Source organism: Lepidochelys kempii, chromosome 11 (assembly GCF_965140265.1).
Source record: "Lepidochelys kempii isolate rLepKem1 chromosome 11, rLepKem1.hap2, whole genome shotgun sequence".
Lineage (NCBI taxonomy): Eukaryota > Metazoa > Chordata > Testudines > Cheloniidae > Lepidochelys > Lepidochelys kempii.
The window spans coordinates 53,137,571-53,150,929 of NC_133266.1; the positions used below are offsets into that span (position 1 = coordinate 53,137,571).

At 37.2% G+C, this 13,359-nt stretch overlaps 1 protein-coding gene across 6 annotated transcripts in view; it reads left to right on the forward strand.

Moving 5' to 3' along the window:
* Window positions 1-13,359, forward strand: part of MYO1B (myosin IB) — a 177,913-nt gene that overhangs the window by 152,169 nt on the left and 12,385 nt on the right. For 4 of the 6 annotated variants that reach the window (XM_073306214.1, XM_073306213.1, XM_073306215.1 and 1 more), the window contains 6 exons: window positions 1,823-1,909; window positions 5,376-5,450; window positions 5,832-5,966; window positions 7,092-7,198; window positions 11,027-11,159; window positions 12,065-12,217. In XM_073306214.1, coding sequence (XP_073162315.1) covers window positions 1,823-1,909; window positions 5,376-5,450; window positions 5,832-5,966; window positions 7,092-7,198; window positions 11,027-11,159; window positions 12,065-12,217 — 690 coding nt within the window. The remainder of the gene's footprint in view (window positions 1-1,822; window positions 1,910-5,375; window positions 5,451-5,831; window positions 5,967-7,091; window positions 7,199-11,026; window positions 11,160-12,064; window positions 12,218-13,359) is intronic. The other 2 variants (XM_073306216.1, XM_073306219.1) reach the window with 1 other exon arrangement.

Genomic DNA, 13,359 nt, shown 5'->3' on the forward strand with positions numbered 1-13,359 from the left:
TCTTTTTATTTCTAGTTTGATCTTCAGGTGTCAGAATAAACTGTTAAAAAGCTGTCATTATCAGACACAGTTTTTTTCTCTATTTATTTTATGTAAAGATGAAGTCTCACTATCTTGTCCTAACTAGGGTAGTATAAATTATATATATATAAAAATATAAAAATCATGTTTGTTTATGGTGCTTGGTATCAACATATAAAACAATTGGTTAAATTGTTAATGCCTTAGTGATAGGTCCCTCATGCAAAGTAATAGCTCAGTAGCAGTATTGGCAAAACTGATGTAAAGATGGATTTTTCTATTAAAAAAGGACATGACAAACAAAAATGCAACATAAATTCTATATTACAGTACTTAATTAAGATATATTGCATATTGGTTTATATCGTTATTGTACATTTTAGTTGGGTTTTTTTTTTTTGGTTAAACATGAGTCAAATGTATTTAAATAAAAATGTGCCTACCATGCCCTCAGACATAAACTTAATAGTAACCAATCTAATTTGGCTCATCGGGGTTATAAGAAATTTTCAGTATCTGGCAGCTTCCTGTTATCTTAGGAAACTCTCTCTTTTCCTAAGAGGGAAATTAAAGCAAAAGCTTCAGGATCCATCTATCTCCAGTGATTATTTTAATACTTTTTTAATTTTTTTCAAAAACTGTAGAAATGTAACTCAAATTCCTTCCTCTTCAAAATTCAAGCAGATATTGACTATGCAGTGTCTTTAGCATTAGCATGTCATAGGCTGAGAACTTGAATTTGTGTATCATCTCAAATGAACTAAAATGTATCCTTTATAAAGGCTTAAATTAATGGAGAATAGCCTTTATTGTTAAATTGGAAGAGTATCCAAAGAGTGCAACTGGCAAAGTTGGGTGAGGATTCACAGTTTCTTCAGTATACTTGGCAAGATATGAATACTGCAAGTACATAGCTATAACTACTATTACTGGTATGTCCTTTCCAAGCCAGTTGAAGCTACTTATTTGTTGGTCTTGTGTCTTTAAATAACTGAACAAATAAATTTACTAATACCTTGTGAAATGTAAAAAGTGTAACTTAACAGAATATCACATCTTTATGTATAGTACCTTGGAATTTTGGTTGCCTAAACAAAGACTGTAGATGAAATTTATGTACCTGTCTCCTTGTTTTGCATGTGATGAAGTCATGCTTTTTGGTGATATGACATCACCAATGTCTTCATCGTGTGGAGAATCAGAAAGAGATCATTTGCCAGACTGGAGAAAAATATATACTGGAATCTTAACTAAACCCCAGAAACGAAAGTTCTAAATAGTGTTTAAAATTGTGTGAGAAGGATTCTTTTATTTAAAGTTGTGACTAGGATCAAAAATAATTGTTAGAATTAATTGTTAGAGTTAATCATACGATGCTGAGGCACTTGTCATTGGAGGAGTTGAGTGTATAGTGTGACTTCAATTCTTCACTTTCATAAATATCACTTTGGTCTTGTAACTGGAGGGAAAGCTTTCCATTAAAATCAAGTATCAGACACTCAACATTGATGATTTGCAGACACACATGGCAGACATTACACAAATGTTCATAGCAAATAATGGAGCCTGTGTAATTCTTACCTTTTGTATTAGTGAAGCAGTTTAGAGGCTTGTATTGACCACATTTGTGCCTTAACACCATTTCCACACTGACACATTGGGTTTTAATGGTTATATGCTATTCTTCCATCTTTCTATATCTTATTCATAAATCAGCTGTTCTGTCTGGGAGGATCTTTTTCCTGGTGATTGTGCTATCTGCATCGGGCTGTCTCTTTTATTCACTATCTAAACATTTTAGGCTCGAAGGGAATTGAAACGCTTGAAGGACGAGGCTAGGCGTAAGCATGCTGTTGCAGTCATTTGGGCTTACTGGCTTGGACTGAAGGTACTTTCTCAACCACTCCCTTGTGTCAACAATGAACTCAATAAAGCGTGGCATCTACTAACACATAATAAACTATTAATTGTGTGGGATCACTAGCGAGCATGATACTAGTTTTGCTTAGTTTTGTCATGGACTTTTTTATTGAAAAATCCTTAATCTGAAAATGTCTGTTAAATGAGACATTTGTAAACTTTTTAATAATATTGTTACATTTACAGCTGTCTTTAATCTGAAGATATTCCTTGTCTTATCAGAAGTTTCAATTTTCAAGTGGAAGATAAAATGCCAAAAATGTTTTTAATTAAAGGGACACTATCATGGTTGTTAACTTAAAATTTGACCTACATTGGCAAGGATCCCATCTGGAAAGATTACAAACAAGTATTTTCTTTTCCTGACCTATTCTTGTTACAGTGGGAAGCAGGGTGTGACTATTTGACGTCATTGCTGCTCATTTTAGACCTACTGATGTATATGGGATGGCCAAAGTGTGACTTAGAGTTAAGCATAGTGTCCAGTCACTTTCCTTTGAGTTGTTTTGATGCTGTGACATCTATTCAGTGGAGGCCAGGCCTTCTTAGAAAAGTCAAATGATTACAGTCTGTCCATTTTTTTCTATATCCCTCTACATTGAGGATTGGTTGGCAAAAGAAAATACATTTGCAATCTGTAAAGTGTAGTTCTGTTCTGTAAATAGACTGTGAAAATGGCATCTTATGGGCCTCCATGTTTGTGTCACAGTACTTGCATATCACCTTTTGCTTCATTTACAAGAAAAAAGTGTTCAGCTGCTATCCTTGAGCACTTAGATCTGAGAGACCAAATGAGTGTTTTTTGGCTTGATCGTCATCACCACTAATAGAGATGCTCTGGGCCAAACCGGGATTATGCAAGTGTAAATGGGGACAGAATTTGGCTCTACAGTTGAAACTTTACTGACAGTTCTGTTGATGATGTATAAGTCATAACTCTTCAGAGGTGTTCTATTGCATGCTAACATGGATAAAATGTAGTGAAAACATATTGTCACTAAATTAAATGTGACTCAATATACATATGGGAAGGAGAACAGGGGATATGAAGGTGCCATTTTTAAGAAGTCACTCTTCAGATTAGAATCATGCTTTACTGCTGTCAAAGTAGGTCAGTTTTTATGATTAGAAACCAAGAAAATGTCCGTTCTAAGAAGTCAAGAACACTGCTGTATTTTGAGCATTATTTTTTAAAGGAAAACTAACTTTAATAAAGCCAAAACCTTGAACATGTTATACAGCAAGGACATGCCTTTGTCTGTATATGCTATGGTTTTGAAGGTTTTATTTCAGCAGAAATGGACTCACGTAAAGCACACAATTCTTTGGAATATGAATGCACACTGTGAGTTCCATGGCAAGATCCTAGCTATGTATAATCATTTCTATGTCAGTGCTGTGTGATTTGTTTGCCTGGTTAGATACTGTGTGATTTGTTTGCCTGTTTTCTTCCAACATGTTTGTGGAGGGAAGCTTTTGAGTTAATAGCTGTTAAATCAAAGCACTTCAACCTATTTGAATCATGATCATTAGTATTTTGAAAAATAAAGCTGCATCAAGATTTCTAAATTTATTTTTGATTTATTTTTCTGTTTATAGTAAATAAATGGGATTTTAATAGTATGTACAGTACTTCCCAGATTTGGGGTTCTCTAGTACTGATCTGCCAAGGAATTATGTTGTTGCTGGCTTTCCTATTGTGCCAGGAGAGAGAGAGAGTGAGTGAGTGTGTGTGTGTTGCAGTATTCCCATTAAAAACTAAGCTCACACAGACTGCTGCTCATGAAGAGTAATAATAACTTTGTTTTTAAGGAGTACCAGTGAGAACTTGGTGAGATATGGGACCCGTATATTACAAGGAAGTCACCTTTTTAATATTTTTCAGTGAATATTGTCAGACTGGGATTGAAGGTGTTAATCTGTTTATTGGTGGATAATATCCATTGCTAACGTGCTGATAGTGGTTGTGTGCTAATTAAGAGAGGGCTAAACTTTAACAGCATAAGGAAGATATAGATTTTACTGAAAATTTCTGCAATTCATTAAAAAAAACCTTTGTAAAAGTCAACATCTGAAAACTCAAACATTTTTCTTATTAACTGAAGAGGAAAAGAAAAATTTGAACAGAGAAAGTTTGGTGAGAATGAAGCACTTTAAATATTGTTAATGCTGTTAACGTATCTCAGTAATGTGTGATTAATGTATGTGTTTTCCCCCCTAATGTTGGTTTCTTTTCATGAGAACATTTGAGAAATTCTTCTTTTCAAAATGGTGGCTTAGAGAAGAGCTGTGTGAGACGCTTGGGATGGGAGTGAGGGCTGGTGGCACAGGGCTATGTGAACCTTTTGTGTTTTGACTAATGTGGGTTTTCACCTGCTGGCTTTCACTTTGGTTTTGGTTCAGATGAATCCAAGAACACTATGCGAAATTCACCAAAACCACTGAGCTTGCTGTGTGGAAAAGTATGCAAGACCATAGCCGTTTTCCCTGATTTCCACTAAAAACTTTAACAGGTTTGCTTCTAACTCAGCCAAGGCATGCAAAAAAGTTAATGAATTTCAGCTAACTTGTCGTGAATTTTGGGCATTTCACAAAAGTCCAAATAAGGTGTGTTGTCTCAATTTTGGTTTCAAGTGTGTAATAGTTGGAGAGGTTAGATACCATGGTAGTGGTAATACCAGAGGTAGGTAGAAATTTCTCTGTTTTCTACCTTAGAGTTGCTTTAAAAATCATGTATGTAAAGTAGTATCAGAAATCTCCTCTAAAAGTGGCTTTTAATGATTTCTCATGATTTGTTCTGCTAAATTTTATTTCATGTGTCTGACCCTAAGCAAAATTAATCTATTTTCTCTGCTTCTTTCAGTCATCAGTAGCTCATTTTCTTGATATTTTTCTAAGAGCACTTGTATGAAAAATTTGATGTACAGAACTTTTCTTCTGATTTCACTTTCTTAATATTTATCATTATCTCTGTTTATTTAGTTTTATAAAATACACAAATCAAAAAACCTCCAAGTGCATGTACAGAAAAAAATCCTCCCATCAATTAAAAAAATAATTCACAAATCAACCCAGTGGCAATTACGATTCAATAAAATCCTTATCACTAAAAGAGCTTCACTCTCTTTATCCCAGGCTTACAGCAAAAAAGCTGTGGAAATATTCTCAATATGCGATCAACTTGATCATATTTGACAGTTGTAAAGATAATGGAAAGTCCTCTTTTTTTTTTTTTAACCGTATCACTTTTAATGTAGTTCTTTGCAGCTTTAGGCAACTCTGGTCTTTGTGACTTATTTCCCACATCATCATCTATTGGCCACACTTGTAACTTCATATTTCACTTTCTTAATGTGTACAATGCTTTGTTAAAACCATTCATGGATAAATATTAATTATACATATTCACTCTGAAGGCCTGTTTAATGTTTCAGGTCCGTAGAGAATACAGGAAATTCTTCCGAGCCAATGCTGGAAGGAAAATTTATGAATTTACACTACAGAAAATTGTAAGTACCTATATACTTTATAGGTTAATGTAAAATTTTGTTTTCTAGCATAGCCAGAAGTGTTAGCTGCGAGGGCCTTAATAATAATTGTAAAGGAGTCATCATACTGTACAGGTGATAGCATGACTATTGAGTTCTTTCTGTTGTAAAGAAGGAATAGTCACATGTTTTGAAGTTAAGGGCATGGGCAGCCTACACCTAAAGCAGCATCAGCATTTCTCAATAAATTTAGCCTCCCAAACTTGTGAGCAGGCTTAATAACTGTGGGAGTTGCAGTTGAATAACAACACTTACTATTGAAGAGCACCTGCCATTTCTAGCTTGTTTTAATAGCTTTACTGGTTGAGATTAATAAAACATCTTGCTTCAAATTTATCACAGATGCAAAAGTACTTCTTGGAAATGAAGAATAAGATGCCTTCTTTATCACCAATAGACAAAAACTGGCCAGCAAGGCCTTACCTCTTCTTGGATTCAACTCACAAGGAAATGAAGAGGATTTTCCACTTGTGGAGGGTAGGGAACATTTTGATCATATGATTTGAGTGCCTCAATTTTGTTCATGGAGGATGTATTTTTAGGAAATATTTACTACAGTGTTGTCCACTAATTTTTTTGCATAAGCTGTTTGTTTTTATCATTCTATTTGGCCTTCCAGACATAACCATACATTATCTAGTCCTTTCCGTGGTTGGGGAAAAAAGAGCAAAGTGTATTGCTTCCCTTCCTCCCCCCTCCCCCCCCCCCCAGCTCTTAATTTAATATGAAGTGAATATGCTTAATTGGTAGCTTATAATACTTATGTTCATATCCAGAACTGGTGTTTGCTCAGTCTAACAGTGGAAATACTCAGTGGAATATTATGCATGTGAACTGTGGTTAGCTGAAATTTGTTTTGGACCCGTTAATGGAGAAAATGGCGAGAATCTATTTAAGTGCTGCCGAGACACTTGGTGAGCACTCAGCATCCGTGATGATCTCTTTGCAACTATGCCATTTTCTGCAAATTGTCAAGGACAAAGATTCTCTTGTTGTAACTTTTTAACATGGTAAATTGGGAACATGCTGAATTCTGCAAACAGATCTAAATTCTTCAGCTACACTTTGATAGTTCTGTATATTTATGTATGTGTATTAATAGCTATTGGTAATTATTTGATGTTGTTTATATTCTGAATTGTGTTTGCTTTCAGAAAGTTGAGTTAATGCTGAAATTAGGGGGCCCCCACTCAAAGCACCTCCAGGATAAAACATTTACAACAATACAGTTCTACCTGCTAAAAGGAACAGCCGGAATACCTGTGAAGTGTTGTTCTTGTGAACTGCTACAGAGGAGTACTATGGGATTTTAGCTGACAGTACAGTCAGCTAACTATATATACTTAAATGAAATACTTGCTTTGAAATCATCTCTAATGTGTCTAATATAATTCAGAGGTGTGTAGAGCAGGCAAAGGCTGAAGGGCCTCAGCTAGTGGTTGCTGTGTTACCATGGCATGTCGGGTGGAGTTGAGTCACTCCAGAAATATACTAAGAATGTGTATCTTAAGCAATAAGTGGATAGTGATCAGTGATGGCTGCTGCATTAAAGCAGATTTCCAAGATTGATTTATGATTCCTCTAAAATGTCATGTTTTGTAGTGTAAAAAGTACAGAGACCAGTTCACAGATCAACAGAAGCTTATATATGAAGAAAAACTGGAAGCCAGTGAACTTTTTAAGGACAAGAAGGCTTTATATCCTGCCAGGTAATGAGTTATTCTGGTACCACTGCTCACAGTGTAAAACAAAAATAATCTGCACCCTTACATAGATTTAGGGAGTTAAAAAACAACGCCTTGTTTATTTTAACCAGGAGAAACTGCTAGTTGTGGACTTTTTTTGTGGACCAATTTGCCAATCCTACATGCCTTGAGAAATTTTTGTTTCTGGATTACTGGCTTGATCAAATCATGGAGGTGTCATAGCTTATTTTGTCAGTCCTACACAGTGAAATCAACTTGCTTTAAATTAAATGTTAAACTGCTGACTTTTGATCGTGTTCTGTTAGAATCATTATACCCAGAAACTGCCACCAGTTTTGTCATTGTAAACACTGAGGACTGTTTTCATGTGCCAAGACCCCAAATATAGCAGAAAGGATGTTTCTTTGAATAATAAACATGTAGCGAACCTGCACAGGGGAATGGATGCCTCCTTCTCTTGCCTTGCTGATCTGGAAGTGAGTGCCATGAAACAAGGTGAAGGGGTGGAATTAAGTCTCACTCACAAATGAGGAAAAGGCCAGGGAACCCACACTCTGCACGAAGCTAAGTAGCCTACATCCCACATGAGAGAGAGCAACCAATGGAGTCCACTGCTCCCTCCCCCCATCCCCGGCAATATCCAGCGTGGCTTGGCTACTCCAAATCTGAGCATCCAATACACATTGGAGCTAAGGATCCCATCTCCCAGCCCTGCTGTAACACGGTGCAGATTTATTATGATTAATTATTTGTATTACCCTAGCATGAAAGAGTATCTGTCATGGACCAGGAGCTGACTGTTCTAGGTTCTGTACAAATACTAAATAAAAAAGATGGTCACTGCCCCAGGTAGCTTACAATCTAAGTGTAAGAGAAGGGACATCAGATAGATAGATCCAGGGGAGAGTACAAGGAAACAAGGAGGCAGTATTGGTCAGCTTGATAAGCAGTGGTCCTCAGCACACTAGCAGCATAACTGTTAAGTTTTTTGGAGGCGTCACGGCAAAGGAGTGTTTGAAGGAGGTGGCTTTGTGAATGTTTACAGGGATCTCCTTCCCAGCATGTGGGGCAGCAGGACAGAGCACAAAAGTGGTTGTCTGAAAATGTAACAAGTAGGGGATGGAGGCTGACATCATGGTCTGCTCAGAGACAGGCATCAACCTTTAGATAGTGAATGAGAGATGACAGGGAAGGTGGGTATCCACACTTGAGTCATGCGGGGGTGGCATTCCAGTACTTCCTCTGGTCCTGGGCCAGGTGGCTCCTTTCCGTCTCTGGCTGCAGGCTGTCAACTGAGCTTGCAGGTGGGAGGTTGGGCACTCAGCATGAAGGGAGCCAGGGTGCTGCAACCAGGACTGGGCAGGGGAGCTCAGGGGGTGGAGCTGCTGGGAGCCTGAGGCGGAATGAGAGCCAGGCGATGTTGGGAGTTGGTCAGCAGAGTCTCCACAGGGAGCAGGTGCTGGGCATACGTAGGAGAGATATCTCTTGTGGAAACTGACACGTTAGCAAGAGAAGAGGAGATATCTGGGGGGGAGGTGGAAAAGGAGATAGGACAGGCTCTGCAGGGAGTTACCCCTGCTCCCCAAACTTCCCCCATTGCCCCTATCTTCCTCCCAGTTCCCCCCAATAGCTCCCTGCACCCCACTGCTCACTCTTGGGGCCTCTCACTGCCCTGCATTCTGGCTTTTAATTAATTTATTTATTTTAGGACTCTTGTTCTGGTGGGGATCGGTTGTGAAGGGCCTTGAAAGTAAAGACAAGTGGCTTATGTCTGAGGCAGCAAAGAAGGGACTAGCCAGTGGAGGGCTGCAAAGAGAGGAGTAGCAAGGGCAAAGAGACATGCAAGGGAAATGATCTTTGCAGCAGCATGTAGGCCTTTCTCACTTGTTCAGGATTTGGACAATAAGAAGCAAACAAAAATACTTGCTGCTAGCAGATTTGCTGTGGTCATTATTTAAGCTTAATTGATTCCAAAATATTAATGAAATAAGTGAGCAGTATTGGAATGTGAGGACTAGGCAGTTTTGCAGTTAAGCCTGTTAAGAAATACCTTTAAATAATGAAACTTTTTATCTTCCCAAGGCCACGTTTGTTTGGTAATTATTTCTATTCCAGAGATTCTGTCTACTCAGTGATAGTGTCTAGGCTGGCTAAAACCTCACATATCTCTACAAATACTCTTATCAGTATTTCAGACAGGTAGAGGCCTGAAAATATCAGGGAATTTCTGATGCGTCTCCAGTTGGTGCTATCTGCCCAGTTAACGTTGCTCAAGTAATTGCAAGAATGGCTACATTTTTCCTTGGGCTGCATATTTATGTCATGTATAGTAAAGCTGATAAAAATCAGTTTTGGAGATCTTCAAAGAAGCTTAATTGAAATTTAAGCTTAAGTCACGACTGGTGCTGAGAAACTAGACGTTCAGTTTTCAGGGGAAACAAACCTTGTGGAGTGTCGTTATTTTTTGTATAAATGTAGCTTGTGTTAGACTGTTCTCTCCAGCCTGCTAGTCAGAATCTGAATGTGGAGAGATTTCTTGTTTGAGCAATGGGTAATTGATTAAATGAAAGCCAATACCCATTATAATTAAATCTTCAACTCTTGGTTCAGCCAGAATCCATATTTTCAACCAAAATGTTTCCTAAATTCAGAATGAAATGAAACCACACTGTTTAAAGACTTACAAAACATTTTCAGCTAATTTGTTTAAGTGTGGCAGCAGAGAGGGAGATGCTAGTGTTTCTTGAAAACTTATTTGGCTAAATATACTGTCGTGCAGCATTGTTGCCTGAAGCAGGGCTTGAAAATATTATCCAGTACTTACTATCTTAATAACCTAGACCAATTAAGTCCACTAGCCAGGGTGAGAAAATTTGGTCTTCAAAGGCCCCCAAATTGACACTACCTGCATTTGAGAGGCATATAACAGTTGTGTATTAATGGGTAAGGTTATCAGCAGCCAACAACTTTATATTTAATACATTTAAAAATATGTTAATTATGACATCTCTCTTGCTTTTCTTATACTTCCTTTCCATCCCAGGCTTTGCTCAGTCTTTCTCCTTTCTTTCATATAATAGATCCTGGAATATCTTTTTCTTCATTGTATTTGTGTCTCTACCAGCTCTTTCTATTTCTCTTAACTCTTTTTGATCTCCTCCTCTATAGTTTTTTGTTTTTGTTTTTTTAATGGAGGCTTCCATATTTCTGTGAGGGTGCTGTCCCCTGGATCTTGGATGGCGCATCCATTTTTTTTATGTCTGCCTCCAGCCAATAGACATCTGCCTGTGGAACTCCAGAATCCCTTTTGTGCTGCAGGAAGGAAGAAGCAGTGTTCGCTGTATCTCTAATGCTTCTCATGTAGAAACAGCTCAAGACTGAAGAGTGCAGTATTATGCATTAAAATGTACAGTTGAGGTTTTGGAAGTCTGTATGCTGTCAGATAGGACTAAGTAGGAGATAAATCCAAATCTGACGTATATTCAGGGAGAAATTTGCAAAGGCACAGAGGACTGGAAGGCACCCAACTCCCATGAAAATCAGTGGGAGTTGAATGCCTAACAAATTGCTTTAGGCCCCTGGGAAAATATCTACCTAAGTGCTGAGACTGGGATATTTTATATATTCTTGTGTTAAACGTTGTGCAATTAACAAAGGTCTATGGTGGGGAAGTATATGCAAGTAAATACAATACCCATGAATAAGGTATTTGGGACAGCCATTGGTACCAATGCAAAGCCTGCACCAGAATGTGACAGTTCTGGGATTTTTACTTGTGCCCAAAGGTCAAACTTAACTTGAGTGTTTCTGTATTGTTTTGTCCTTCCATAGTGTTGGGCAACCATTCCAGGGGGCTTACCTGGAAATCAGCAAGAACCCCAAGTACAAAAGACTCAAAGATGCCGTGGAAGAAAAGATCATTATTGCTGAAGTTGTGAATAAAATCAATAGAGCTAATGGGAAGGTAATAAAATGGCACTGTTTAATCCCAAAGGGCATTCTGATGTGATAGGTCTTGTTGTAAATTAACATATAGGGCAATTTTATTTTTCCCCTCAATGGTTCTGAAGGTACTAAAATGCTTATTTATTCAGTTTTCCCATCTGTAAAATGGGAATAGTGATGCTTACCTCTATTGTAAAGCACTTTGAGATCTATTGATGAAAAGTGCTGTAAGAGGCAGGTATTATTTATTAATTGATGGTAATTTCTTTCATAACTGTTTTTATTAAATTATCCATTTTACACGGTGGAAGTGTGGAATTCTTTTAGGATAAGTATATTTCTAATTTCCAAAAAATGTTGGTATTTAGAAAAATAAATGCTTAGCTGCGTATTAGGAGAATAGTTCTGTGAGATGGTAGTGGAGGACAACATAGTATTTAAAATACATAAGCATTTTGGTACATATAGTATGTGTGCACACAAATATATATACTTGATACTGCATTTATTCTGCACTCAAAATTTACGTTGATTTCAATGGACATTTGCAGTGCACAAGGAACGAAGAATCAGGGTCATTCTCATTTATAGATGTATTCTGACTTTCCATTTTCAGATTGTACATCTATAAACTTACAATTAAAAACATTGTGTTTGTACATGTAAGCATAGGGGGCAAAATGAAGAACTGGGGATGCATTAGGCTTCTGGATCCATAAGAAGGCAGTTAAATAAAGGTGACCACATTTTCAGAGACGTTGATCAAACTGCAGCTCTCGCTGAGCTTAAGACACTCAGGTTTGAAAATTTGAGCCACAGTTCTTAGTTGTATGAACTGTTTGTTTTCTTAATGGTTACTGTGTTGTAGAGTCTTCCTCTCTGTGTGTTTGAATAGATAATGTTTTTCATTTTCTCATTTTACAGTGTGCATCCAGGATTTTCTTGCTAACAAAAAATAATGTCCTCCTTGCTGATCAAAAGTCTGGACATATCAAGTCAGAGGTCCCTCTGGGTGATGTTACTAAAGTGTCCATGAGCTCTCAAAATGATGGCTTTTTTGCTGTGCACCTCAAAGAGGTAGAGTTTAAATCTGTAATAAATTATCAAGCAAATTTATACTGTATGAGAAGAAATTATTTTAAAACATTAATTCTTGTGTTGCTAGCGTGTAAGGTTAAAAAAGCTGTCTAAACCTTTCCCACACCTATGAAGTGGTAGGTTTAAGATTACTAAAGACCATGTAGTGGAACTGTTAAATAATGGGTGACAATTCACTTGTGAAAATGAGACCTAGTGATTTGCTTCAGCCTTTTCAGGATTAGACTTTTCCCATTTGTGAAATGGCCCTTTAGTCTGGTTTTTATTCATAGTGAAAACTTGTCTTTAGCTTTTTAACTCCTCCTATAGTTTTCCCTGACTCTTCAGTGTAACTGAAGTATAACAAACAGATTAGTAAATATGTTTCTGCTCTTTAGGGAAAGTGGGAAGTTAGATTAAATATCATCCCCTTTTTTTCTTCTGAATAAACTTATTAGCTTCTATATCTAGGCTTCTAAAAACTCTTCGATAATATTTTTACCACATTTTTATTGTTCACTTCATCTTACTCCCTGCATTCATCATCACTAACTTTACCATTCATCCACTCGATGGGAGCTCAAAGAAATTTACATTATTATATCACTAATTTAGTTACCAATCTAAAAGAATCTACAGGTACTTTTGTTTCTCTTCACTGTTTGTAGAACCCTCTTAAAAATCTATTCTGTCAGCGTTTTTCTTAAATGGAGCTGATAGCCTAGCTGTTTTGTTGAACAAATTCCATTTATATAGTGCCCTGTCATGCCAGAACATCTTTTTCTGTGTGCTAGTATCAACAATTGGTTTCAGTTCCTGATATAGTGTGAATTGCTGTGATGTAGCCAGCAGAGGGAGACTAAAACAGTGCATTTCTGTAGGATCTATAAAGTTTAGTGGCTTTCCTTTGGGCTGAGGGGGAATTTACCTTGATATTTAGAATCCCACGGAGCTTTCTCATCAGATTCTAACAGGTTTAAAATTGGGTCATATATGAAGTCCAAAACTTGAACGGTGTTCCTTTTTAACTTAGAAGTCAAAATACTGGTGACAGGAAACCTCCTTGCTACTCTGTCTTGCCCAGTGGTGTGCTTTACTGGTATTTGATCCTTATGTTTTGCATTTTGGGGGGTGGCATAGGA